General features: G+C 39.7%; 6 protein-coding genes across 8 annotated transcripts in view; 3 read left to right on the top strand and 3 right to left on the bottom strand.

Annotated features, from left to right (window-relative positions):
• The window catches only part of cacna1db (calcium channel, voltage-dependent, L type, alpha 1D subunit, b), a 36,323-nt gene extending 34,741 nt beyond the window's left edge, over positions 1-1,582 (top strand). For all 3 annotated transcript variants that reach the window (XM_085925780.1, XM_085925789.1, XM_085925771.1), the window contains 3 exons: positions 28-162; positions 660-845; positions 1,017-1,582. In XM_085925780.1, coding sequence (XP_085781906.1) covers positions 28-162; positions 660-845; positions 1,017-1,298 — 603 coding nt within the window. In that variant the 3' untranslated portion in view covers positions 1,299-1,582. The remainder of the gene's footprint in view (positions 1-27; positions 163-659; positions 846-1,016) is intronic.
• Positions 1,583-3,230: 1,648 nt separating this feature from the next.
• Positions 3,231-9,832, bottom strand: chdh (choline dehydrogenase). The gene is given in 10 exon segments (XM_085928075.1): positions 3,231-6,186; positions 6,249-6,351; positions 6,861-7,003; positions 7,456-7,636; positions 7,639-7,785; positions 7,931-8,082; positions 8,248-8,414; positions 8,603-8,833; positions 9,388-9,695; positions 9,756-9,832. Coding segments are annotated over 10 exon segments (1,896 nt in total). The 5' UTR covers positions 9,801-9,832; the 3' UTR covers positions 3,231-5,767.
• Positions 9,833-11,553: 1,721 nt separating this feature from the next.
• On the top strand, positions 11,554-15,163 carry il17rb (interleukin 17 receptor B). The gene is made up of 10 exons (XM_085920645.1): positions 11,554-11,616; positions 11,703-11,727; positions 12,228-12,341; positions 12,555-12,658; positions 12,968-13,097; positions 13,675-13,707; positions 13,783-13,806; positions 13,950-14,036; positions 14,130-14,404; positions 14,735-15,163. Exons 1-10 carry the CDS (start codon positions 11,554-11,556, stop codon positions 15,161-15,163), a joined length of 1,284 nt encoding a protein of 427 aa, XP_085776771.1.
• Positions 15,164-15,802: 639 nt separating this feature from the next.
• On the top strand, positions 15,803-20,490 carry actr8 (actin related protein 8). Its single transcript, XM_085926310.1, has 13 exons — positions 15,803-16,077; positions 16,720-16,890; positions 16,973-17,083; positions 17,246-17,350; positions 17,432-17,605; positions 17,880-17,973; positions 18,062-18,194; positions 18,306-18,459; positions 18,678-18,773; positions 18,850-18,990; positions 19,082-19,382; positions 19,461-19,624; positions 19,818-20,490. Exons 1-13 carry the CDS (start codon positions 15,946-15,948, stop codon positions 19,959-19,961), a joined length of 1,920 nt encoding a protein of 639 aa, XP_085782436.1. The 5' UTR covers positions 15,803-15,945; the 3' UTR covers positions 19,962-20,490.
• Positions 20,491-20,951: 461 nt separating this feature from the next.
• selenok (selenoprotein K) lies at positions 20,952-22,435 on the bottom strand. The gene is made up of 4 exons (XM_085926324.1): positions 22,325-22,435; positions 21,718-21,808; positions 21,431-21,505; positions 20,952-21,051 (listed from the first exon to the last, which is right to left on the bottom strand). The coding sequence occupies exons 1-4, from the start codon at positions 22,341-22,343 to the stop codon at positions 20,952-20,954; spliced, it is 285 nt and encodes a 94-aa protein (XP_085782450.1). The 5' UTR covers positions 22,344-22,435.
• A 709-nt stretch (positions 22,436-23,144) lies between these two features.
• Positions 23,145-26,118, bottom strand: LOC147061845 (lamina-associated polypeptide 2, isoforms beta/gamma-like). Its single transcript, XM_085919652.1, has 10 exons — positions 25,987-26,118; positions 25,693-25,798; positions 25,416-25,541; positions 25,290-25,330; positions 25,040-25,096; positions 24,809-24,964; positions 24,526-24,594; positions 24,277-24,354; positions 24,011-24,063; positions 23,145-23,643 (listed from the first exon to the last, which is right to left on the bottom strand). The coding sequence occupies exons 1-10, from the start codon at positions 26,116-26,118 to the stop codon at positions 23,355-23,357; spliced, it is 1,107 nt and encodes a 368-aa protein (XP_085775778.1). The 3' UTR covers positions 23,145-23,354.
• Positions 26,119-27,026: the final 908 nt, after the last annotated feature.

Genomic DNA, 27,026 nt, shown 5'->3' with positions numbered 1-27,026 from the left:
CTTTTTTTCTTGTCCTTTTACTATCAGGTCATGGCAGTGGCTGGCCTGGATGCCAGTAAACTCCAGCGTCTCTCTCCCACGCGATCGGTTCTCTCCTGGGCCACGCCCCCTGCTTCCCCACTAGCCTATGATTCTTCGCCCTGCTGCACGCCGCTCATCCAGGTGTGTACAAACACTTGCTTCCATGTAAAGGTTCTTTTCAAGGAACATTACAACACAGCTGAGCTAAAATATTATCTGCAATTAAGATCACTGGCTAAACTCCGACATTTTGAATCAGACCTATCATTAATACTGAGAACAGTCAATGAAAAATATATTTCAGACCTTTATTGCGATTCCTGAAATAGTGGACCGGCGGTTAGATATCTGCATCTCAATTTTTAGGATTAGACTGCTAATCTTAGTTTGTGCCTTTCTGTGCAAACTTTGCACATTCTCCCCATGCTTTTTTTGGGTTGTGTCTGCTAACAATGCATTGCACTCACTCTCCCAAGTTAGGTTTATTGAACCCTCTAAATTACTCGTTTGTGTCAGTGTGTGTATGTTACATTTCCAGGGTGTAACCCACATCTCGTCCCAAATCGACTCTGTTTACTCAAATGAAGACTTGAATGGATGGAAATACGAATATGACATACTCGTGTGTGTGTCCTTAGGTGGACTGGAGGAGCTCAGGCAGTGTGGGAAACATCCCAGCCTCAGTAAAGAGGAGCTCGTGGTACACAGACGAACACGGGAACGTTTCCAGCCGTGGCTGCTCTCCCTCACAACTCCAGCTTCCTCCTAAGGGTTGCTCACATTTCCTGCAGAATAGAGGCAGCGCCAACAGTCTAGTGGAGGCTGTAAGTGTCTTCATCCATCACTCTGCAACATCTAATTTGTTGCTTCGTGCATTTACGTGAAAGTGATCTTATGACATAAAATCATAAATTAAAACCATTTGTTTTTTGTCATGAGCATATATTTTGAAGCATGTCATGTTATAACTTGAATGTCTTTACTGTTTGCCGCAGGCGTTGATCTCAGAGGGTCTGGGAAAATACGCCAGGGACCCCAAGTTTGTGTCGGCCACCAAACACGAGATAGCCGACGCCTGCCAGATGACCATCGACGAGATGGAGAGCGCCGCCAGTAATCTGCTGAACGGCAGCCTGGCTGACCCAGACGGGGCCGCTAGCTCAGATCCCGCCGCGCACAATATGACTACAGCGGACTACAGTGACGAGGAGACGTACGTGGCCGTCAAACGGGAGGAGGACCTCGCAGACGAGATGATTTGCCTCACGTCGCTATAGCAGCGGCCCACATCCGATTTAGTTTGATTTATTGTTTTATTCCAGTTGACACGTTGCTGCTTTTCCACAGAGACAGAATTGTTACGCTCCTACAATAGATGACATACGAATGAAGTGCCTGGTTTTCTCTTTTTACATGACCTCTGAAGAAAACAAATATTGAAAGCAGAACACTGATTTGATGTTGTATTTGATTTATTTATGTTTGCTTGAATGGTGACAATTGTTTAAGACCAGAGAAATCTTCTTGCTCTGCAAAGCCATTCCGAATCCTATGAATTCACTTTGGGAACAACATGGGTGTTGATCATTGTGGTGATGAAATCGTGTGTGCTTGTTGGATTAAACATCAGAGACTTGTGTTCTTTAGCTGTGCCTCGGCTTCAAATTGGATTCAAATGGGTTCTTGCACAACAGCTATACTTGCTCATCTGTAATACAGTGGAATCTCTAAGATGAATTTTTTTTTCTGCATTGAAAATAATGGTCAGTGTAGAAATATTACATAACCTATATAGCCTCCATTTTTCCTAAGAATTTTTTTAGAGGTTCCGCTGTATTTCCGATGCTTTTTATTTCTGGGTTCAGGAGTCAAAGCAAAATTATTAGAGGTAATTATTACATTTTGAATATGAGTCCATATTATTGACTAGGCTTGAAAAAAAATCACATATCACATATACATTACAGTGCAGTCCAGGAATTCAATCAAATAAAAAATAGCGTACTTTGCTGTATTTGTGAGACAGTGATTCAATGATTAACAATAACTATTTCTAAATATAGATTCATAGTAAAATATCGATGATAATAATGCAATTGCCGATTCAGCTCTGTGGGACAATAAGATACATGAATCTCTGCTGCAAACGTTTTGATTGAATGAATTGAATATTGGTCTATTATGTCTAAACAGCATGAAACCTAGAATGCGTTTAATAGTTTTAGGATTACAAAATTGACTTCTGATTTTTTTCCATCGAGCAATATCTAAACTTCAGATTCAGAAAACTATCTGCTAATCCAATAGAGCAGCGGGTTGTTAAACAAGACCTAAAATTCAAATTCATCTTCTACCACTAGACGTGTAGTCATGGAATTCAATTATTTATGACAGATGTGCAATTAAAGGGCTTTTTGAAATGTGAAACCAAAAATAGAAAAGTAACATTTTGACCAACTCAGGATTTCTGCAATTTCAAAATGTATTTTGACCCGATGTAAAAGAAAGAATCCACGGAAGCAATTTAATTTGTGTTGTGATCTGATGGATTAACCTATTTCGAAGAATCTACGTTATAATCCTTTAACAATCCCCAGAGGAAAAACTCCGGTAATATAGCAGATGGAAATCAAATATGAAAAAAACCTGAAAAACAACACAGTGTGCAAACCAACTTTTTTGAATGATAAAGTGTCATTTTGGCCTAATTTTGTTATTTATTTTAAGACGCAAATAAAAACAGCGGCAGACCGATTGCACAGATTGTAGTTCCCAGTCGGCCTTCAAAGCGATATTGGACTTTTAATACAACATAAAATGAGGTGCAATAACAGCAGCTAGTAAGGAAACATAACAAACAAAACAAATGACCACTTGTCATTAGTATATATATTATTTTATTTGGGGGGGAGGGCATTTGAGTGTGTGCAATTTTTTATGTATGTTTTGTAATGTTCCACTGCTTTCTAGATGTTCAATATTGTAAACTTTCTGCTTTCTACCTGTTGTACAAAATAAAAACATCAGTTTGGTATCATCTTTGAAGCACACATTTATATTAGATTTTCAATAGATGGCTAATAAAATCACCATTTTGTACACTACACTTGCATTTTCATAAAATAAAAATCAGGATTGGCTTGTTGTGTTCTAATGTAGTGTTACAATCATCTGTACCAGTAAATAAAACAAAGACATGGAGTGGGGGAAGTTACAAGGCCTTTAATTGGAGTGAAGAAATGCAAGACAATTTCAACATTTCAAATTTCATTTCATGTAAACAATTATTGTTGCAGCATTTCAGCTGGGCAAAGGTTCTTCGTAGTGTCGTGCACATTAGCTTTCACAAACAATTCGGACTCATTCCATGTTATACATTCAATGCGCTTAACAATAGCAAATCATTGTTTCATCCTCCAAAGCTCCCGCTAAAGTTATCAGTTGTAAAAATTCAAAACTCAACACTTAAAAATTTGTAAGAATTTCAGAGTGGCTAATCTGCATTTGGGGCAGAGAAGAACAGTGCACTACCTGTTTTTTTTATACAGAGCAGTCGTTCAATTCGTGCAAAATTAATGTATAAATGAAATGATCATTTTGTTTTGTCATTAGACGTGGCTCTTTAATTGGCTTTTACGTGCAACACCAATCCTGCCAAAAACGAAGTGGCCACGCATACAAAAAAGAAAAGAATCTGATCATCGACACTGGATTGGATCATGTGGCATGTGATATTTCATGGTGTGAAGTTTATAGACCTAGTTGGCTCATCCAAAAATTACTTTCCGTCGCAGTTCAGTTCGACTGCCCTGTGATTGAGTGGCGACCAATCCTGGGTGTATTCTGCCTTTTGCCTCAAATCAGATGTGAAAGGCTCCACCTCCCCAGTGCCCATTGACAGGGCGTAGATAAAGAGGTGGATGGAAACAAATTACATTTTTACTGTGGAATTACTGGTTGTAGCTAAGACTAGACGAGTCCGTCCTTTAAACAACCGTTAAAAAAAAAAGAGAGCAATTTGATGACTCAACAGCAAGACACACTGCATACCAAATAAACATATTGGTTTCACCAAAAAATGTGCCATGCTCACAAACAAAGTGGTTCTTATTATGAGTACGGGAAACAATTAGACTTATGTAATCAAAGCTGGAAGATTCCAATGTCATATGTGAAACAGATGTGAGTGGAAAACAACAATGGCCTAAAACCTCTGACAAGCTGAACAGCCACCTCATACAAAAAATATTATCTCTTTTGTTTTGCACCATTTCTGAAGCATTTGGAGGAAATTAGGGGGGCTGGGCTAGAAATTAAAAGTTTTTTAGAGCAACAACCAACATAAACAAAGCATGGACCAAACTGACTATTTCCCTTGATTTTTTTGTGGAGTGGGGGCGTCTGGTCTGTGTGAATTTTCACACTCACAATCACGTACTCAGGAAGGAAGGCGACTGTTCACTAGTGATCATCTCTTTAGATTAAAAAAAGCTCCTTAATGCGACCTCAATTCACAAAACATACTCTTAAAAAACATTGCGTGAACTCAAAATTCCAAGGCAACGATCTTTGATAAAACTTTAAGTTGGGCAATTCAATAAAATAGTTTCAGCTTTGCAGTTGTAAAAATTGCATTTCCTCACATTAACTGTAAATAAAAGATATAAATTAAAAACAACTGCAATTTGTCCTGAAGAAAATAACTTGCTTGCTTTGTTGTGTTCTCTACATGTTAATATTTTCCAATTCTCCAAAACAAAAAAGCATTCATACTCACATTCACATCCGTGAACAATTAAGAAACGTGAATGAAGAGGAGTACAAGCGAGCTCGCCTACATTTTTATCACAAGCTTTGCGATTGCATCCACAGGCGCATATGAAATTGGAAATATAGTTAAGTATTGTTGTAAAACTGAATAGATATGTACTAGTTATACTGTATTTTTATGACTTGGTGGCGCTCGATGGGCAGCTGTGTCTGGCTTGCTCAAAAGCCAAGAAATGAATGAACATGGTGCTTGGCCGCATGTGTGAGCTAGTCAGATAACAGTGACATCAAGTAGTTTAAGGTCGAGTGTTTTGTTCCCAGTCATTAAATTAACTCGCGATTATCTGTTTGTAATTTACAGTACATGTTTCGTTACTTGGGGAAGTCATCTCTCCAATAAAAACTGATTCAATACATATTTCGATGTCTCGATACAATATGATACATGGATGGATGATTTTAAAGTCGAAAGATTTGATTCAAATTGGTTTAGTGGGATTTTGATTCGATTCAAAATGGTTTGACTTAATCCAAAATGTTAAGATGCAATGAATTTCTTCTTGAGAGTTAAAAAATGAATGAGTACACTGCACTTTCCCTTCGAAAATTATTGAGATGAATCATCTTTTATAGGGTGATATAGCTTTGAAGAAAATGCCACGGTATCTGACCAAGTTCATTCATATTGTACATAAAATGACAACTCATGTACCAAATGATAATCCCACTGGATTGAACGGAATCAAATTATTCCACGTTAAAATAAAGCATCCTTAAATCATATTGCACCTTAAGTAATCACACATATTGAATCTTTGAGATGCACACCCCTGATATATATTGAATTCCATTTGGTTTGATTCCATGCACACGTATTTTCTAAATCCAAACCAATGTTCAAATTGGTTTACCCCTTTTTGTTACCATTATAGTTACCATAGTGGCGGTATAAGTAAACAAGAGGCTTGTTCCAGTTTTATCTTTGAGTATCTAGTGTGGGCGGCTGGTACACCGGTACTTGTGGGTCAACAAGTGGCGGGCGACCTCTGATGAGATCGGCGGCCTTCTCTGCTATCATGATGGTCGGCGCGTTTAGGTTGCCACTAACAATGCTCGGCATGATGGACGCGTCGACCACACGGAGGCCCTCAACACCAAGCACGCGCGTCTGGGAGTCCACCACCGCCATCGGGTCGGAGGGCGCTCCCATTTTACACGTGCAAGACGGGTGATACGCACTGTCAGCCTTGCGCCGCACAAAGGCATCGATGTTGGCGTCTGACTGGATCTGTGGACCGGGCTGGACTTCCGGCCCCCGGAACGGGTCAAAGGCTTTTTGGGCAAAGATCTCTCGGGAGAGTTTGACGCATTCTCTGAACTCCAACACATCGACGTCTGAGAGGTCAAATATAGAATCAGTGTCGGTTTTTTGTGGTACATAAGTGATGAGAACGTACCTGTGGAAAGATAGTTGGGCTGCAGAATTGGGTGGTCCTGAGGGTTAGCACTCTTCAGCTTCATCCAGCCAACACTCGTGCTTCTCATTGGTCCCACGTGAACCTATGACATTACAATATGTAATCAATAAAGTACAGGTTCCCAAAATCTCTAGGTCTGGGGAGCCCCTACAGGAAATACGTGTCATATGAATGACAATTAAACATAACTATTGCAATGATATGTTTTTATTTTTGTCATATTTCTCAAATCTATTAGTCCAAATGTCCAAATAGTGTTCATATTTTTTTGTTTTGCTAATATGTATGTTGGATTCATTCAAGTGTGAGGCACAGACAGTTGTGTTCTCAAAATGGTGTAAGGAATTTATTATTTTATGATGGATGCACAGTCAGCTTCTCTGGAAGTTTCTGGGAAACTGCTTGCTGTTTTTGTTTTTCAGAGAACAGCCGTTATTTTACTTCTGAATGACACGTGAGCTTCAGTGCTCTCTTTCAGGGCGAGTGTTATCTGACCAATCATCCACCCACGCGTCAATCTACAAGAACATAAACGTACTTTCCATCTCTCCCCCTCAAAACCAAAATAGACAGTTACCACAGCACACCAACCTGAAAAGCTTCTATCTTTGAAGCAATCCGCCCATGGTCAATGACTTGAGAAGGCAAGAAGTGAAATTGAATGTCAGGATGTGGGACTTGTGGCCGACTGCGAATAAAACCTCCGCTCTCCAGGTGCGCCGTTGCTCCGTAGCCTTGGCGACAAATGACAATAAGAGAGTGAGAACAATGAGCTCACTGTCACTGCCAGATTTGGAACTCTCCTTTATGAGTACTTATAACCGGGACCGATATAGTACGATAACAGTAACGTAATAACTGTAAGAAGTTAAACACTTTTGAATTCCATTGAAGGTAAATATTGCCCAAAAAGTGCAATAAAGAAATCAAACAGTAAGTGTCAAATTTGTTTTTATGCAACATTGCTTGAGTTGCTTGAAAAGAAATACATACGGTTTCAGTTTTAAATCATTTACTATTTGATGATAAAACTATTTTTAGCATCACTGTTGAAGTTCATACTGCATACATACATACACTCATTTGTTGAATGGGTACAATATCAAGAAAGAAAAATGACCCATATTCAATCTTTGACCCGTGTATGATCAATCTAATTGTATAATTCTGCACGTGAGAGTGTTACCAGTGAAAACAGAGAGCCACTCCAGGCCAATTTTGACCATTTGGAAAGGTTTCTGGGCTTTGTACAGCGTGATGGGCTGAGTGCATTTCTGCTGGACGTATAACTCCAAATGATCCTGTAGGTTGCTGCCCACACCTGAGAAAACATTCTCAACATCAAGCGCTCCTCTTGACCAAGACTCAAAATGTTGTGAAATGTACCCGGTAAGTGTTGGACCACAGGGATGCCATGTTGCTTGAGGTCATCGGCGTTTCCCAAACCGGACAACATGAGAAGGTGCGGTGAGTTGATGGCGCCGCCGCTCAGGATCACCTCTTTATCTGCGAAGACCTGACATGTGACAACAGCTGATTTGTGAGTTTGTAAATTGACAACAGTGAATCTGAAAGTACTCACAGGGCTGTGTTTTAACACCTTATGAAATATTGATTCAATTCATTTCACACATATCAATTCAACCTTCTGTCTGTGTAACCTGTTTAGTCTCTCCTTTCTGAAGATATTCCACGCCTACAGCTCGGTGGCCATCAAACAGGATCTTGGTGGTCAAGCAGCGCACCTCTGCCTTTAGATTGGGTCGATCCAGAACCGGTCTCAGGTAGGCACTGGCTGTGCTCCACCTCTTCCCTGAAAATGATTAAAAATGTAAAACAGGCATGGAAAAAGTTACATCTATTTGGTGTTGGGCACATCTAAATGACTGTTCAAGATACATTTAAACACATCATCGATGATGAATCCAATGCAATGCTAATAGACCTTCAGGTTGTGGAAGTTCTGTGGCTCCTTTACCTTTAAAAATGGTCATGTCCATCCAACCCAAGCCTTCTTGTTGGTATCCATTCATGTCTTCAGTGAAGGGGTAGCCCGCCTGCTGCCCTGCCTCAATAAAAGCCTTGTGAAGAGGATGGTTAGTCTTCCCTCTGGACACATGTAGTGGGCCACTATCTCCGCGATATCTGCAAAGTGGGAACACAGTGTAGTGTTTACAAATCTGAGTCGAATCCATCTTTGACTGCAATTACATTTTACCAAGAAAGACGTCCAACGCTTGTATAACTGTTACTGATCAGTACTACTGATATAGTGCTTTACGACTCTGCATCATTTGTATATTGATTGATGAGCAAATGTTTTTGTTGCAGACCTGTCGCCGCCCAGTTCATGACACTGCGCCTTCTTGAAGTAAGGCAGGCAGTGGTCGTAATCCCAGCCCTCGGCTCCTTCTCTCTGCCACCGGTTGTAGTCTTCAGCGTGCCCGCGGATGTACACCATGGCGTTGAGCGAAGACGAGCCGCCCCAGACTCGCCCCCTCGGCCAGTACATGACCCTGTTGTCCATGTGGTCCTGAGGCAAAGTGTGGTAATACCAGTTGTATCTGTGGGAGGAAGAAAGGTGCCAGTGTCACCAGTGTTTCGATGGTGGGAAATATTCACAAGTTAAAAAGACCTCCTGGAATGATTGTGTTCCCTATTATGTGATTTATTACACGACCCATTATCACTCTTAATTCAAACTTATTATATTTATATTGTATTTCAACTAAGACACGTGTCCAGTTTCTAATCATTGGGTCTCTTCTCGTATGGGTCAAAAGTTGTCAATGGTATCAAAATAGACACATGTCCAGTTTCTAATCATTGTGTCTCTTCTCATATGGGTCAAAAGTTGTCAATGGTATCAAAATGACCAATCAATACCATTTTTGCCACCCTCGTTGTGTGCTAAAGTGCAAAAAACATCGATACACATGTTCAATGAATTGGTTTGCAGGTGACAGTGAGTCATGCCATACTGAGATAACACATTATTTAGGTCATCTGAGGTTATCACCAGCCAGATTCTACTAGAAACACAAGCTGGATCGAGATTCATGACCACACTGTTGTTAGTCGTACACCTTGGATTGAATGTGATTACTGACTCCCATACTTGTCATCACAAAGGTTATAGGTCAGCGCAGCCGGCATGTGGATCTTCCATGACAACCGTACGCTGCCGAACAGCAAGTCTTTTGGCCCGGCTTCCAGTAGCAAGGCCGACTCCTGGGCATCCTCCGTGAGGCGGTTGGCGAGAACGCAGCCTGCCGACCCCGCCCCGATGATGATATAACTGTATGATTTCTGATGGGTTGCAGATGACACTGAAGACGATGATGCTAGAGTTCGATGAGGGTTTGTGGTACTGACACATCCGTAATGGTGGGAGACGGCGCCAGGGAGACGAATCCTCGGGACAAACTGACAATCAGGAACATGGGTAAAAAGGCTCCTGCTGTATGCTGAACATCTCCCACTCACAATTCGTCTCACACCAGCCAGGCCGGGAACGACCACCGACAACATCCTGCTTCTGGGTGTGATCTTTTCATACACTGGTCAGCTGTCGGAGGAAACCAGAGCAAACATTAGAGCAGCGATTTTTGAGAGTGTTGCACTGCTATTTGTACTCCGGCTCCCTCTAGTGGTATGAAAAAGAATCACTCAATGAAAGGTTAAAACTTAACGTAACATAACCTTTGAAGAGACCCAAATGTTTTTTGGAGATACATTTATTTAGTTCTCATTTATTTATATTTAGTTGTAAAAACTTTGAATTTAATATTATTTTAGTGCCGTTTTTATTTTCTTATCTTTAAATGCAGTTTCACAATGGCTGCAGTGATATTAAATGGTAATAAAACCATTTTTTTTATTTAACACTGGGAATACCTTGCTATACTCATTGTCATTATTTTATAGTTAAGTATTTTTGATGGTGTACTTGTTTTAAAGTTTGACAACCATTACATTAAAGTACACATTTAGTCAGACCTCAAATGAAATAGCAAGGTTTAGAGAAAAGGTTTAGAGAAAATAACCATATGAGCAAAATTTGGCATGGCTATTTCTTGTGATACAATATCAATGCCTCAGTGTCAAATTTATTTTATTGTAATCCAAGATGTCTCATGGTTCCTGGTGGTAGCACTTCTCAAGAAACTATATAAGAGTAAAAAGTTGAAACCCGACAAGCAATACATTATAAAGTCAATCCCATGTGCAAAAATAAAACAACTCCCTGGAAGCCAGAGTATCTGGCCAAAACCACACAAGCATGAAAATAAAGAACATGCATGTGATTCAAAAGTAAAATTGCTCAACTGTCACTCAGATGTGCTCGCCACTTGCTCATGCCATGCTGGCCAATTTGACACTTAGATGCATTCAATTGTGTTAAAGTAAACTGTTATTGCATTTTACGCGACCCTTTTAAGTTACTGACCAAGATGGTCACTTATTAATTTCACAGGTAACAAATGTTTAACTTGGTCTGCTCTTGTTTGGATCTAAACAGGATTTAATATTGTCCTTTGCTGTACAAGTGTTTAAACAAGAGCTACAACAGCCCCTCTTAATGTATAAGTGGTGGGGTAAAAGATATTCTCAAGTGCAGACGAGGGCACATGTGGGCCCATGTATCATATAACCAGTTTACAATTTCAAATTCAATTCAGCCATCAGCCTGAACTGTCAAGTGACTCTATTTGTGAACTGACATGTTGAAAACATAAAAACAAACAAAAAGGGAAAGGGGAAAATAAAGTTTAGTATTGCAGTACAGGAGTTTTAAAAAAGGTTTACACGATTTCGCAACATTTGGCTTATCAGTGTCTGGGTCCACTAGTGTGTTTCTTGTTGGCTGACCCACTTAGCACGAAAGAAATACACGTTAAAATAAATAAATTCCTTTTTAATCATGTAAATTAGGCATTACATATTCAGTGAGTGATTCTCCAAAGTTGTTGATTTTAGTTTGACAGCCAAAAGTGCGCAGCAGAAATCAAAGGCGCACCAGAAACTCCTCAGTTGTACAAGTTGATGGTCGTCATGTAAAATCACGGCAGTGTCATGCATGCAAAACAGACGGCAATTAAATGCAAGAAGTTGCAGAAATAAACAGCCAGCTTACCGTTTGAGGGGCGAGTGGAGCGCAGTACACGCCAGTGCGGCTCGAGTGGGCGGAGCCTGGACGGAACCAGCGGGCTCCGTATGCATAAATGCAAACACGGAGAGAAGAGTGCATTTCAGTTCACATTTCAATTCCACAATTGAAATCATGGGAAGGCTAAAACTTTTGGTCTGCTTGCATCTTGTGGCTCTGGTGACGTCACACGACATTGTAAGTTGCCTTGCTTTATGCATAGCTCCATGACAGGTCTATTAAAATGTCAAAATAATGAGAAATGTTGCGCTTTGTCCTTCCAGAACGTCAAGTGTCATGAAAATGATGGTACGTATGTTTCTTATGTGAATACCGAGGACAGATTCTGTACTTTAGTAAGAAGTATAGCTATTTAGAAAAAAAAACATTTGAAACCCATTTTGATCATTTGATTTGTAAAGTAAAAACTTCCTTCATTATGTATTGCTCTCTTTTACATGTAAAATATATCAATAGCGTTGCTAAGATTTTTTTTTTCCTGCTTATGACACCTGTTTACATGGGTGGGCACTTGTTGCTAGGCAGTTATTAAGTATCACATCTGTTTAAATGACAAAAGAGCATCCGAGTCATAGAGGGCTTACAAGTACTGTAGTCATGCTTAAAATAGTAATAATAATAATAATAATAATAATAATAACTAAAAAAGTTCTTAGTTGTCTTAATTTTGTGATTGATTTAATCACTGCTCTGTATGTGATGTAAAATATAGAATGGCAATGTCTCCTTGACTATGTAGTGTGATAGATATTGTTGAATGCATAAAGAAGAATGGTCTCTTTCTCCAGATTTCCCTCCCTCAAGTGAGAACAGTCCATCTCTGCTGGCAGACTTGAAGGTTGAGCCGGTAAAAGTGTCAGGAATAGACATGATGAACATAAGCTGGGCAATTAACATTGATGGTAAGGCTCGTTCAGTTCCTTTGTATTTCAAAATATTCAAGATTATGTTCGAAATCACTTGTTGCATGGTATGAAGACTCGAGACCATGTTTTGTCAAAGTTAAATTTCAATCTACAATAACTTACAATTCATCCAAGCTATGTGAAAATGAATTGACTTTTCCTCCAATCTTTTGAAATCAGATGTATCACTCATTTCTTGTCTCTGTGTAGCTAGTGTAAAATACCTGATTGGCACGCGCATTAGGGGAACGGAAGTCCACCTCTGTGAATACTTTCCACCTTTTGCCGAGTCTAACCTCACTGGGATACATCAGGTATTACAACCGAGATGGATGTATTTCTGTTTCCACAATGTCAATGTCTCTCCTATGCTGAATTTAAAAGTAATGAGAAGAGCCATCTTATTCCCATTGGCTGGGAATTAGATGGAGTGTGTTCACCCCCACAACAGCGCAAAGGTCCCTTCACGAAATTACCAAAAGAAATAAAACTCCACCCATGCGCACAGTTAGACAGCTGCACTTGCCTTGCTCTGGGCATGAAAATAAGCACTTTGTATAAGGAATGTGGAAGTTTCAAAAATTATTTTTACAGTATCATTGTTTTCTGTCTGTCACATTTAGAAATGGTTTCATTACTTAGTGAGTGAAAGCTATGGCTCTTTGATCCTGGTGGCCAACCTTCCTTTGCCACCACTGGGAAGTGGCCTTTCATATAAGTTTGCAAAAATCATCACGACTCAAGCCACACAGAGTAAGTACACTTTAGTAGAAATTCCTCAATCCATGATGATACTGTTACACTTATTAGACCAATCATGATTGCAAATGTTGAACTGACGACAAAAGAAAAAAAAGAAAAGAGGGTGGTCCTGGTGTGAAGGGAATTAAATCGGTATATTTTAAAATGTCCCTGAGTGTTATTGCACTCCATGTTATGCGATACTTAGCAAATTGTCATTTACGAGAAATGCACACTGGGCACTGCGTCAATCGGTACAAATCAGTTTGATGTTGCAGATGATTTGTTGTTACTTGGAATTTGATTGTGTTGGATAATTTTGGCTCTGGAAGCTTTTACATGCTGTTAGATATTAATTAACATGACAAGCGAGCCGTACTGTAATCGAATGGAAACGCAATCCCCCTGAATGAAAAAGAATTGAATCATTCTCATGTACTGTCGTGTGCTGTTCTTGAAGCTCAGGCCAAAGTATCAAAACGGTGCGATAGACACTTTGACTTTGAATTGTGGCAGGGCCTTTTACTGATGCAACTGGGTCAAGATATTGGAATAAACATTTTGGCTTTATGCTGTATTTTTTTTCCAGGTCTCCCACCAGATCCAACAAGTTTTTCTATAGGTAAGGAATCGTAAAACCATATTTGCATCATGATAATAGTAATCATGAACTAATGTGAAATCCATTTCTCTCCAGCTGATGTTACTGATATCGCCACAGGTATGACATAAAAACAACATGCAATAACGGAAAATAAAACAGCATACACATCAATATGTAATGCAACTTCAGTTTATGAGATAATGATATTTTTGCACATAATGACTACATTAAAATGATTTTCCATTTGTCAATTGGTGCAGATCCTAAAAACAACTTCACCAGCCTTTTGGTGAATGTTTATCTGGGATTGGCTGTTTTGATGATCCTAACTTCTGGATATATTATCTGTAAGTTTAAAATCTCAAGACATAAATAGGAATGTTGTAATGTAAAATACGCACACCAACACACTGAATGCTTCACAACTGTATTTCTTACAGATAAAAGGTGTGGGACTGACTTGGCCATATCAGTGAGGTTTAAAAGTTTACCAACCTCAGTGGACGTTCCCATTCATGTCCTCTTGGTGTATCCCCCTGAGAATGGAGCCTTCCAGAAGGCTGTGATGGCCCTGGCAGAATTCCTGCAGAACCATGCGGGCTGCAGCGTTGTGATCGACGCATGGCAGCAGAGCAGAATTGCACGCGACGGTCCCATGTGTTGGCTGGCTGAACAAGTCAAAGCTGCACAGCGTGTCCTCATTGTCTGCCCGTCGGTAAGATGTCAACTTTATGTCGGTGATGAATGCAATATTCGGTGATGCAAATGAACACCTGTGTCCAAACAATGTTTGCGTCTACTGTGCCATTCTGTATTATACTTTACACCCCACTCCATTTTATTTTGGCTGACCAAAGGCACATATTTAACATTAGAAAAAAAATCAAAGCACACAACTAAGCCAAAATGTCTGACCTCCTTGAGTGGACTTTGCAAATTTTCCCTGTTATTGTGCAGGTGTTGTTGAAGAGTTAAACCAATATATTTGTTTACTGCATTTTGCCATCATTGATCCATGATATCTACTATGGTGTTTTCATTGCAGTCAAGCCACCCTCCCTCCACACCCATATCCACCACCATGGGGGGAATCGCCATACCGGCTGCAACTCACGACCTTTACCCTCTGATCCTCAACATGGTCGCAAGCCGCGCTAAGAGTGCTGACGAACTCAATAAGTTTTGGGTGCTGCATCTAGGTGATCCCCAAGAGAAGAGGCCACGTAACCTGGCTCCAGAGCTGAGAGCGTGCAAGCTTTTTTGTTTACTGAAAGATCTGAACAAACTGTGCCACAGTCTGCACACTCAAAGACAAGATGGCAAAAAGAGATTGACTCTTTTCTCAGGACCTGGGCTAATTGACAATAGGTATGACAGTATGGTGAAGTTAAAAGACTCTGTTGAAAAATTAAGGGGATGTTTATTGATTTCGAAAGAGGGACTGCCGGACAATTCTGTGATCATCCCTGTTTGAATATTTAATTATATTATTATAATTATACAGTTTTTTATATTATTTTAAAAAAAAATAAAAAAAAATAATTATTATAAAAATTATAAAATGATAAAAAAATTATTTAAAAACAAATAAAAATGATATATTTTTTCAAGAACAGAAGATTCCATTTATGTTTTACTTATGGTTGTACCTATTTAGTCTGAACAGCATTTTTTGGGGCATCTATCTGACTACAAGTATTAAACATAATAATAAATTCATAAGACATTGCATGCCATAACGTATATTTTAGGAGGAACTTTGCAAATCAACTGGATAAGACAGCACTCGACTGTATTTTGAAAATGCATAAAATATAAATATGTGTTCATGTTTGCGTTACTTTTTTCTAAATTTAAATAATTTCATTACAAACTTAAATTATTTAAATTTGAGTTTTGCTAGGTTGTAAATTTGTTCGAAACGGTGTTCTTTTTCCGGTGGGAGAAACTCGTTTTGTGAAAATGCATAAAATATAAATATGTGTTCATGTTTTCGTTACTTTTTTCTAAATTTAAATAATTTCATTACAAACTTAAATTATTCAAATTTGAGTTTTGTTAGGTTGTAAATTTGTTCGAAACGGTGTTCTTTTTCCGGTGGGAGGAACTCGTTTTGTGCCACGTGACCAAACACGGAAGTAATATCTCGTCTCGTCCGGATGCACTGAAGTCTTGAAAGGAATTTCGATAAAAGGAATTTTCGTTTGCTATTTGAAACATTTTGGGAAAGTTAATCAATCGATTTGGACTGTGAACATGACCCAAGCAGAGAAAGAGCAAGATAATGGAAAGGAAAAAGAAAAAGAGCGCGACAAAGAGAAGGAGAGGGAGCAAAGAGGAGTGAAAAGACCCATTGCTCCACCGACCATCCCCGAGCCCCTCCAGGAGGTGAGCTGGCGAGTCCCATTTTCGGAGTTTTATAAATCCCGGTGACGATAGTAGTCCCATTGTTTTCTTTTCAAATTAGATTCATTCAATCCCAGCCATTTTAGCATTTTGACGTTTGTGAGAGAAACTGTCAGTGATGTATAGACTAAAATTTCCCTTAACCAGTAGTATCACAAATGTTGCACAAATGTTCAATATCTAAAACAGGGCATTGATGTCGTCTAGTGGTGATCATGCATCAGTGAAGTTTTCTTCTAAGTTTGAAATGTACAATGAAGTCTCATAAGCCGGCCAGTTTCCCACCCATCCTTAAATGTGCTTGCTGCTGGTGGTAAGTAGTTCACCATGCGGGTTTGAGCAAGCAAGATGGTATAAGCAGACTGAAAATAACTTCTGTCGTTAAAGTATAATACCATAGGATTTGTCTAGTAGGTCTTTTGATTGAACACAAACAAACAGTCAGCCATAATGGAAGACTACAGGAATCAGAAAATATTATTTACGGTTTCGAGGCTGAAATTTAGAGAATTTATAGAATTTAGAGTTTAACGTGTCAATTATTAATCAGTAGAATAATTTGACAGTTAATTTTTGGTGAATCAATTAATCAAATTGTTCCACCTCAATTGTTTTCTTCTACAGCAAATACAGAGCAACTTTGTAATCGTCATCCATCCTGGATCGAGGACGCTGCGTATTGGGCGAGCGACGGATAACCTTCCGCTCACGATTCCGCACGTGATAGCACGTCGCCACAAACAAAGTGGCCAGCCCAGATACGAAGATGCCTGGTTGCTCAGGGATGGTCTAAATGTGCGTAAGATGTACATACTGTAATGACTTGATTTATCATTGTTAATAACCTCACTGCATCCTTCCACATGTTCTGTCCTAGAAACCTGAGAGTAATGAACAGAGACAAAATGGACTTAAAATGGTTGACCAAGCCATTTGGTCAAAGAAGATGTCCAATGGAGTGAGGAGGACACCAGTGTCTGCTGAGCAGGTGTGTGTGTGTCAAAAACTAGATCTGCACCAGGAAGCTAAACTTTTCAACCGCCATCTAAAACTACTATTGCACTACATTTTAGTGCTTGACAAAGCAGTTTAATACTTTGTGAACTCACTTGCAGAGGTCCAGTGACACAAGTTTTCTGTCCGTATTCAGGCAAGAGCATACAACTGTCAGATCCGTCCAGCCGTGCTAGACAGCAACTCTCGGGTGAAATGGACCAACACATCTCACCACCCGCCTTATTTGATAGGAGAGGAGGTAAGTGGAAGAGTCTGCATGAGAATGGAGAAGTTTGACGGCAGCTCACTGTCTCTGCCTTTTGCCGCCATCACAACGCAGGCCGTGTATGTGAAACCGACAGACTCTTATGACATCCACTGGCCTGTAGTTCGAGGTCAGCTCAATGTGCACGCCGGCCCTGGAGGCTCACTAACTGCTGTCCTGGCCGACCTCGAGACCATCTGGAGTCATGTTATTCAGAAGAACTTGGAGATCCCGCTCAAAGACCTAAAGGTGGGAAACATCAGAAGTTGAATTTAGATTTTGTTTTGTTTTTTACATGCTGTGTAGACAAACGTCTTGCGATGCAAGTCTTATATGGATAATTAATCAAGCCTCTGTTAGGAATGCAGAGTTTCCGACGAATTGCCCTTGATCTTGTTTACCAACCTCAAATCAGCTCCAGTGTTCCTTGAGAAATCTCAACTTTTCACACATTGTTATTGAAGAAAAGAAATCTATGTTAATGTCTTAACTTCACAAAATAATGTTCAATGACCGTCGACAGTATTACAGATGCATCCTTTTGGTTCCCGACATCTACAACAGGCAGCATGCCAAGGAACTGGTCTCCATGCTCCTCCTTAATATGGGCTTCTCAGGTATTCCGCTTGCGATACCTTCAGGTCAGCCTCCGACAGTCGTCTTATTTTTTATTTTTTTTGGCCATATGTATCTGTATGTGTACAGCAATCATAGTGCACCAGGAGTCAGTGTGTGCGACATTTGGCAGTGGGTTGAGCAGCGCTTGTGTCGTAGACGTAGGAGACCAGAAGACCAGTCTCTGCTGTGTAGAGGACGGAATTTCCCATCGGAACTCCAGGTGAGGATATTTGTTGGGATGTTTTTTTTTTTTTAATTAATACTTAATAATGGGTAACGCGTTTTGGTTTGCAATTTTGTCATCTATAATTTTCCCGATCAACCTTCACAGGTTGTCTTTGGCGTATGGTGGTGCAGATGTGACCCGCATTTTATTTTGGCTCCTGCAGAGGGCAGGATTTCCCTACAGAGACTGTCAGTTGTCCAACAGATTGGACTGTCAGCTACTACAACAAATAAAGGAGACACTCTGCCATTTGGACCAGGTGTGTGAGTCAAATATTTCAGAACTTTAGGTGTTTGTCTTTTAAATTGAGTACCGTCACTGTCCAATAGTGTCATTAGCTTTATAATAATATGCGAGTTAGATTTAATGCACTCGTTTTTAAGAAGTACAATGTAGGGTCGCCATTGTTGTGTATGTCACAACGTCTATCTTCTTGTATGCAAACCAATTCAAAATATTTTCCCCGGTTCCGTTAAGGACATATCTGGACTTCGAGATCATGAATTCCAAACTCGTTTTCCAGATGCCCCAGCTTTTCTCTTCCAGGTTCGCTTAGGGGATGAAAAATTACAGGTACTCAAATCATAACAACTCCATTTTGTGTTGGCTCCAACTTGACCTTATTACTCGTTTCCCTTGCATAAAATAGGCGCCCATGGGACTGTTCTACCCCAGCACGTTTGGTATCGTCGGTCAGAAGATGACAACGCTACAGTTTCGTTCTCAAGGTGACTCAGAAGATCCTCATGATGAACTTTACTTATTGGCCACGCACAGCAAACAAGACCAGGTAAAAAAAATACTGTATATTGTACTGTACTGGAAATGCACACATCATTTCTACTGTTCCTCATTCTTTTTTTCTTATCTTTCTCCAACAGTCTTCCAAGAATGCTTCGGACCGTAAGGTGCTCTCAAGACAAGGTGGTGTTTTGGATGGCGATGCGAGTGGTCAAGGAGGCCTTGGGGAGTTGTCAGAACTGCCCAGGAGCAGTGGCGGCAGTGGAGGAATGCAGGCTGAGACGGATATTGGAGCCACCCAGGGAGAGTGCCTGATGGGAGTGGGGGAGGCGGAGGAGACCCTCTCCACACATCTCTCCAGGAAGACTGCAATCATGAACCAGTTTGAGGGCAAAGCTCTCGGCCTGGATAAAGCCATATTGCATAGCATCGACTGTTGCGGTAATAAAAACACACAATGAAGAAAGCATTCGTTGAAGAAAGTTTGTAGAAGTAAAGTACTGTCTTGTCGTTTGAAAGCCTCGGACGAGACCAAGCGAAAAATGTACAGCTCCATCCTGGTGGTGGGTGGAGGACTCATGTTTCATGGCGCTCAGGAGTTTCTACTTCACCGCATCATCAACAAGATGCCACCGTCCTTCAGAAGGCTAGTGGACAATGTGGAAGTGATCACAAGGCCAAAGGTAAGTGGAACATTGTCATAATTTTTTTCTCTCCGTGTGTTTATTTTACTTCCTCAATTTCATTTGATTTTATGCAGGGATTTGATCTGTTAATGAGTTAATATGCAAGTACAAGCTTATTGGTTTAACTTATAGAATGTAGAAATGTCCATGTAGTGAAAAGCTATCCACTGCACTGTTTGTTGACATGCAGGACATGGACCCGAGACTGATATCATGGAAGGGAGGAGCTGTGCTGGCCTGTCTGGACACAACACAAGAAATGTGGATCCACCAGAGAGAGTGGCAGCGGTTTGGTGTTCGAATGTTACGTGAGCGGGCTGCTTTTGTCTGGTGAAAGTCATCCAAACAGACTGGTGAAAATCTAAGGACAAGACCCCAAAATATTTCAGACAAAGTATTGCATTATCAGTCAGGAGTTCGGACTACTTATCAAGTGCACTCCTTTTGAATAATGTGGGGAAAAATGATTACTGGAACACTAACTATACATCATTTAATTGACATTGGAAAACAAATAGAGGTCTTGCTTTGATATTAATGAAGGGTCTTTGAATTTTGGGTTGGATGCACCTACTTTTGTGCAAGAAACTCATACAAAGCTTCGTAAGTGTCACTAACCTTTTTGAGATCTACTTTCATGTTGCCATGAAGTCACCACTCAATTTTTTTCAAATAAATTTGAATACAAATATGGCAATACCGTATTACAGTAACTCATTCCTTGGATAAATCACACATATTCAACTTGTTTTTAAAGATAATTTATTTTAATGAAGTTAATCATATTTAATATCTAACATCATGTGTCATTAACTTCAATAGAGCACAAAAAGTAAAGAATAATCTAAATAATGTCATGAAAACAACTTCAGTGAGAGAAATAAGAAAAATAATGCAGTGGGGCTGAAGGGGGGGGGGGTACAATCGATGAGCTGCCAAATCGGCCAATATGGTTCCTATTTATAGGAATTCCCAAAAAGGCGTCAAAAAACTACTTAGGCAGTGGCGGCTCAAGAAGTGGGGCTTCACCACTGTGACTACCAGTCTAGACAGTAGCTGGGCCCACGCCTACACACACAGTGTAGGCGTTTACCTGTACAAAAGAAAACGAGGTCATTCCAACATGAATGCAACATTATATATTCATACTATTCAAGAATATAAACGATGTAACTGCAAGCATTCGCACCTTTACTAAACTCATCCTTGTGAAGGCTACGTAAAGACATTTATTACTAGATACACACACTTGTGTTGGGCCTTAGTGGGTAGGCAATAGGTGATGTTGTGGCCATTGTGTTTGTGTGTGTGCATGCGTGTAATTTTACCTTCCTCATCCTCCTCCCCCCATTGGAGGAGCATTCGGCCCACCACCAAAGTTTATTCTTCCAAACCGCTTTCGGCCCCCCGGGGGACCTGGAGGACTGTACGAGACAGACAGATGCCAAATGAGGCTAACGCTTAATTTTGTTAAAAAAAAAAAAAGACATGAAACAGCAATCATGCAGTGAATCCCCGCTATCCACAGGAGATGAGTCAAAGTCAAATGGTTTCTACTGTACTGGAGATGCCATAAGATGGTGGCAAATGACTAATTTTGTCTGAATATGTCTCTTAACTCCTTCAGAACCAAGGTACCATCAGATGGTGCCAAAGCAATACTCATTGCTTAGGACTAAGCGCAAAAATCAACACATAGGTAAATTTTTCAACGGTTAAAAAAATACACCAATAGGCAAAGGCTGAACTGCAAATATGTAGGGATTCACTGCAATATAAGCACTACTACTGAAGCTTACATACCCTCTGCCATCAGAAAACCGTGACGAGCCACTATGTCCATCTTTTGTCAGGTCTGGGTCAATTATTGTTTTAAAACTGGTGGGGAGAAAACAAAAAAAGGATGCATGTCAACTGACTTTGTACTAGGAGAAAAGCAAATATACAATTTGTAAATTGTATTAGAGACTATGAAATGCAAATAGTTTCATTCTAAGTCATGAACTCAACTCTCTTTACAAATGGATTACATCAACAGTATAGCAATATGGATACTAATTATTTATGGAAGGACTCATAAATTGACTTACAACAAGCCAAAAAACTCCACAGCTCCCCAGAAGAGGTCAACCACTAAAGACAGTCGCCATGGTGACTGGCTCCGGCTGTCCAGAACTTGACCTGGCAAAAAGAGGGTCCAGGTGATGGTGAATAAGAATATAGTGTGAAATACTACAGGGTGTTGTTCCTCATGTCTTGACACACAGGCAATTCACGGCAATGTGGAGTGATTCAATTGAGGTCTCGTGAATCTTCCCAAAAACCTCCAAATAACAAATGTTGGAACTCATGTTGATAACATTCTAATTGAATACATGTTGAAATAAATCCAAATCGAACAACGCCCGAATGAGGCGACTCAAACCAATGGCCGAAACGATGGACATGAAACAGAGCAAATATACACTGGCTGGAAAATTAATGTTAAAAACGACGAAGTAGTGTTAGTTGTTTTTGAAAAGCAGGGAAAGTTAGCAAACAAGCTAGTTAGCGGCTATAAACGCTAACTGTCAAACTTTCGACTCGCCCCATACATTAAACGGTAAAACACTTTTCAATTAAAGTCCCAAGGCATACTATGTGATGGAGACATTATGTTTTGGATAACATAAATTAAAGATATCAGAAACCACTCACCGTTCGACACGTACACCATTTTTGGAGAACTAAAAACAAACGCACTACCGTTGACACATGACGTTCACTTCCGGATTCATATGTGACGAAATACCGCAAAACAAGTACCATCAGAAATGTTGTGTGGAGAAATGTTCGGTGTATATTTTTATCTTTTTTTTTATTTTTTAGGATTCACACCCAAAATAAATAAATAGGAGTTTTTGTGTGTGTAGTAAGCAATTGGTCAGTTTCAAACTGGAGTTAGGGTTTCAAAGTAGGCTTTCAAACAAGGGTTAGGGTTTTAAAAATAGGGTTTGAAACCAGGGTTGATTGGGTTATTGGGGTTAGATTCTGGTTAGGGATTAGATTTAGGGTTGGGGTTAGAAACTAGGATTTGGAAGTAGGTTTTGAACTAGAGTTAGGGTTTGGGAGTATCGATTCAAACTAGGTCTAGGGTTTTAAACTACTGTCAGGGTTTCAAAGTAGGGTTTCTTATGCAGTAGATTTTCCTATGTATTTTCCATATAAAGGGAGGTGTTGATTGTCCACTTCTATAGTACTATAGTCAAACATACAACAGCTAAAGACCATCTAGCAGTTCAGCATTGACATGTTTTGGTGCAATGCCCAATCTACCTTTTTGATATGCATGGCCCCCCAAAAACATCTATTGTTCAAAATTGCAGGATAAATACCTTGTTACCTGATACTGTTTACCTACACCTAAGGTTCTTTGTGTGCTGTGAATTGCAGTTGAAATGTACTTAAAGATGCATTTGAGGTCCTTGCTGTTATAGGTACTTGTATTGCAGAAGCACCATGTCACAAAATAGACCTTTATTTCAACATTTTTAAAATATTACAAAATAATACAAAGAGAAGCAAAATCTTAAATTACACTGGAGATTTTCACAATGTTCGCCCCCGTTATTTAAACAGTTTAAACAGTAATTATTTGACAGTGCTTCTCCATAAGCTATCCGAGTATCTTTCCATCCAGGGCAAAGTGTAAACATAAAAACAGAAAATGGATTATAAAAAAAAATATTTACTCGTGTCGTAGGAATGTTTGCGTGCACTGCAACACTGGAGCATCATTGATGAAGCTTTGCATAAAGTTCTGTGTCAGAGTCAAAAATGGACTAAGTGGCTCACTTTCAATAATAAAAAAGAGCATGAGGGCGACTACAACAAACACCACAAATTGGATATGGATGGGAACCATTCGGTGCTCAATTTCGCTTCTCTCCTTAGTGGTGGGGCTGATTGGAGGGCTTGGGGAGCTCAGCTGTTTGGGCCGCCTGGCTGCACCCTTGATAGGTCTTCGACAGGTAGCGCTATGAGAAAAGAAACGTAAACGTGAGGTTCAAAGGGATAAAATCTTGGACAGAAAGATCACAATTGAAACTAATTGAGGGACTTCCTGACCAAGGTCCACACTCCATGTCCAGGAATTAAATATGTGTACTGTAGTTTCTTAAGATACAATGATTGTCATGCACTTCTGCCAAAAAGTCAGACACATTTGACTTTCAAGTAAAAGTTCAGGATGATCCTAAAATGAACTACAAACTTTCCAGTTGATTTCTCAACTTTTTAATGCAAGTCTAACTGTTCAATGTTTTAGGAGTTCTTGAAAACTTGCTGCTCTCACTTCTTAATTCAAGCACTAAGGCTGCAGTGTCCAATTGTGTTAGAACTTACCTAAATCTTGTATTTGTAGGCTCTATGTTAGGGAGAAGGTCCTTCTTGGGGCCCTGTAGAAGCAGAAGATCAAATTTCTTACAAGAATAAGTTGTGCTGGAGACACTGTTAAGGAAAGGAGCAAAGCAAGCTAGAAAATATAAGATTTATATCATGTAAAAATCATGCTACATTAATAATCCAATCAAACAAATTAGAAGCAAACATTAACCAAAAGTGAGTTCTTGTAACCATCGTATAGATGCCTGCAAGTAGGATGGGTGCACCTTCGTTTCCTGGTTAGGATTAGATTCTTTGGGTCCGAAGTACTGAGATGAACTGCTTTCCGCCACAACGATGTCCGACTAAAAGAAAAATGTACACAATGATTACATATTCCACTTCAAACTGAGTCCAAGACGTCACTCTCTTGTAACTCGCTGTCGGCAATAGGAGACCTCTCCATTTGTTGTTTTGTTTGATTGTAGTGAAAATCATTGCGTGAGCACTCTAAACACCCCCCCAAAGGCAAATACCTCTTCATCATTTTCAGTGGTGAAGTGCTCTGAGGAACACTTGGGATCTTGGCTTGATTGTTCCGAGACCTGCCAGATTAAAATGCTATTACAACATTTCAGTGACAGTACTAGGCTATTTTAAAAACAACCATTTCACATTTCATCACACACCTTAAATGTAAACTATATACAACTGATTTTTAAAGGTAAACTCCCCTGGTGGTGCACAAAGTGTTTTGTTTTGTGACCACCAAGCAAAACATTTCAATTCCAGTAAAAAAAATAAAAATAAAAAGTGTACCTGTGATCCTAATCCCGAGTTTTGATCTAAAGATGACGCTCCACTTGTGTCTTCAGGAACCACAAAAGGGCCGTCACTTTGTGTTGATTTTGAAACTTTTTCCAAAGTTGGCTTGTGACAAAGATCAGCGTTTCTTGAGCCACAAGCTGCATGGTGCTACAGCACAAACAAGATACACATAAAATATGAAAGGAAAAAATAAAAGAAAGAATGTTTTCTGCATTGAGTTACCAGTCTAGATGAGGTTAAAAAGCACTGCTGGTAAATATCCTCAGAGAGGATGTCCACCTGTGGAGAAAGGAAGTAGTTAAGATCATGAAACACTTTATTTATTCAATCTCATTACAACTGTAGTATTTAAACACATTCTATAAAGATTTGGAACTTTTAAAAGAAAATTTAGCATCGTCTCAAACACCTAGGTAATGGCCGTGTGTCCCAATACTTTTGTCTACAGGATAAATGTCAAACTATCTCCCACCTGAGTGTATTCTTCCATCGGTTCTTCTTCCAGGCTTGATCCTTCGGAACGGATCAGAAAAACCTCATGAAGGATGGTCATCAAGTGTTTTAATACAATGGAAAACATGAAGTGGTCATTCAGTACCCGAGTCACTGTCATCACTGCTTCCGTCTTCCCACTCATGGTGATGAACTTTCTCCTCTCCGTTCAAAGTGTCCCATTTAGCCTGCAACCTCCTCAGCTTCCTCTCATACACAGCCCTGGTGGAGCCTCACAGATACACAAACATTCTTATTGGAGATTTTGTCCAAAGATAAGGTCCTTCTTAGGATACAGATAATGGATGGATGGAAGATTCATGTATTATTTTTCACCAAGAAGCATATCTTCAAGTGTTGGGGTGGGGGGGGGTCAATCTTACCCACTATTGGCCCAATTGTGACCCCGTACGCAAGTAATGCCGCCTTAAGGTCGTCATCCGTCAGCATTCTCAGGTTACGTTTCTGTCCATTGTTAGGCTTTTCTTCCTGCAAAGGAGTAATACAATGTTTTTAGAACCACTGCAACATTCATAGAAATGAGTTTATGTTTGCCGTTTGAAAAAATAAACCAAAAACTACAACCGCAATGGAGTTAACCAGATCAGCTAACAAGTTTGCCTTTATTTCTTTAACCATGAAATAAAGATTATGAAACAGATGAATGGTGCTCTCACCATGGTGGCCGGGCCACCAAGTTGGACTGGATCTTGGACAGCATGCACTAAACTTAGCCTGGCATGTTCTCCATGATGCCGTTCTGTGGCATGCGGCGATTTGATGACATCGTCTTGAAAGCTTTGTGACATGGAGATTGTGACCTACGAGTACATGTCATTTGCAGTCCACCACTTTATCCTGCCAACCGGTGACAAAAATACATCCAAAATCCCCCTGACTGAGAAACCAATTCCAAAATTTGGCTATTTACAAAAACAGGAGCAACTAATTAAGACAAAGGTTTTGTTTAGTCAGTTTTATTTCTCTTGTTTATTGTCATTTTGCCTTATTTGTTAGGGACATCACAAAGTTTTATCAGCAAAGGTTTTTGAAGCAATGTTGCATAGGCTCAAATTCCAGTTGTTTCAAGAAGAAACTGTTCTTTAGTGAGATTATGGAAAGAGAAGCTTCTGGACACAAAGAAGAGGAATGCAAGCCAATAATGATTTAAAAAACAACAACAACCAAATATCAAAACTACATCTGGAGTGGCAAACAACGTCAGCTGTGCGTGCACGTTCGTCGCCTGCGTAAATCAAGGAAATCAGCGTGTCACGCTACTCACCTGCATGTATATATGTATGACATTAAGTTTTGTCATAAGATATGGTTGTAAATATGTATATTTATAGTTCTAGTTTTTGGTCTGTATTACCACATTTGCCTCAGTGCAGAGATCATGGATTCGATTCAGGGCTCTTTCCCATTTGATTTTCAAAAAGGCAATCATTGTTTGACTTCGTTTGAGGACATGCATAAATTAGGTTTCTGATCAGTGTATCGGCATTTAGGTATTTGCCATTTAGCCAACAATACAATAAGATTAATAGAAAGATTTGTATTATTCACAGTCATTGAAGACACACAATGGTTTTAAAACAAAGGGAACGTGTAGTAAAAATAAATGATAAATCTTTCCAAAAATGAACACAATATGGGGAGATGTGATCGCATGCAAGCTGCAAATAAGGTAAAGCACCCATCTGAAAATGTTCTC

The sequence above is a fragment of the Syngnathus leptorhynchus genome, chromosome 1 (genome assembly GCF_054491065.1).
Source record: "Syngnathus leptorhynchus isolate UIUO chromosome 1, UIUO_Slep, whole genome shotgun sequence".
Lineage (NCBI taxonomy): Eukaryota > Metazoa > Chordata > Actinopteri > Syngnathiformes > Syngnathidae > Syngnathus > Syngnathus leptorhynchus.
The sequence above is the reverse complement of the archived record's forward strand: the minus strand, read 5'-3'. Positions and strand labels throughout refer to the sequence as shown.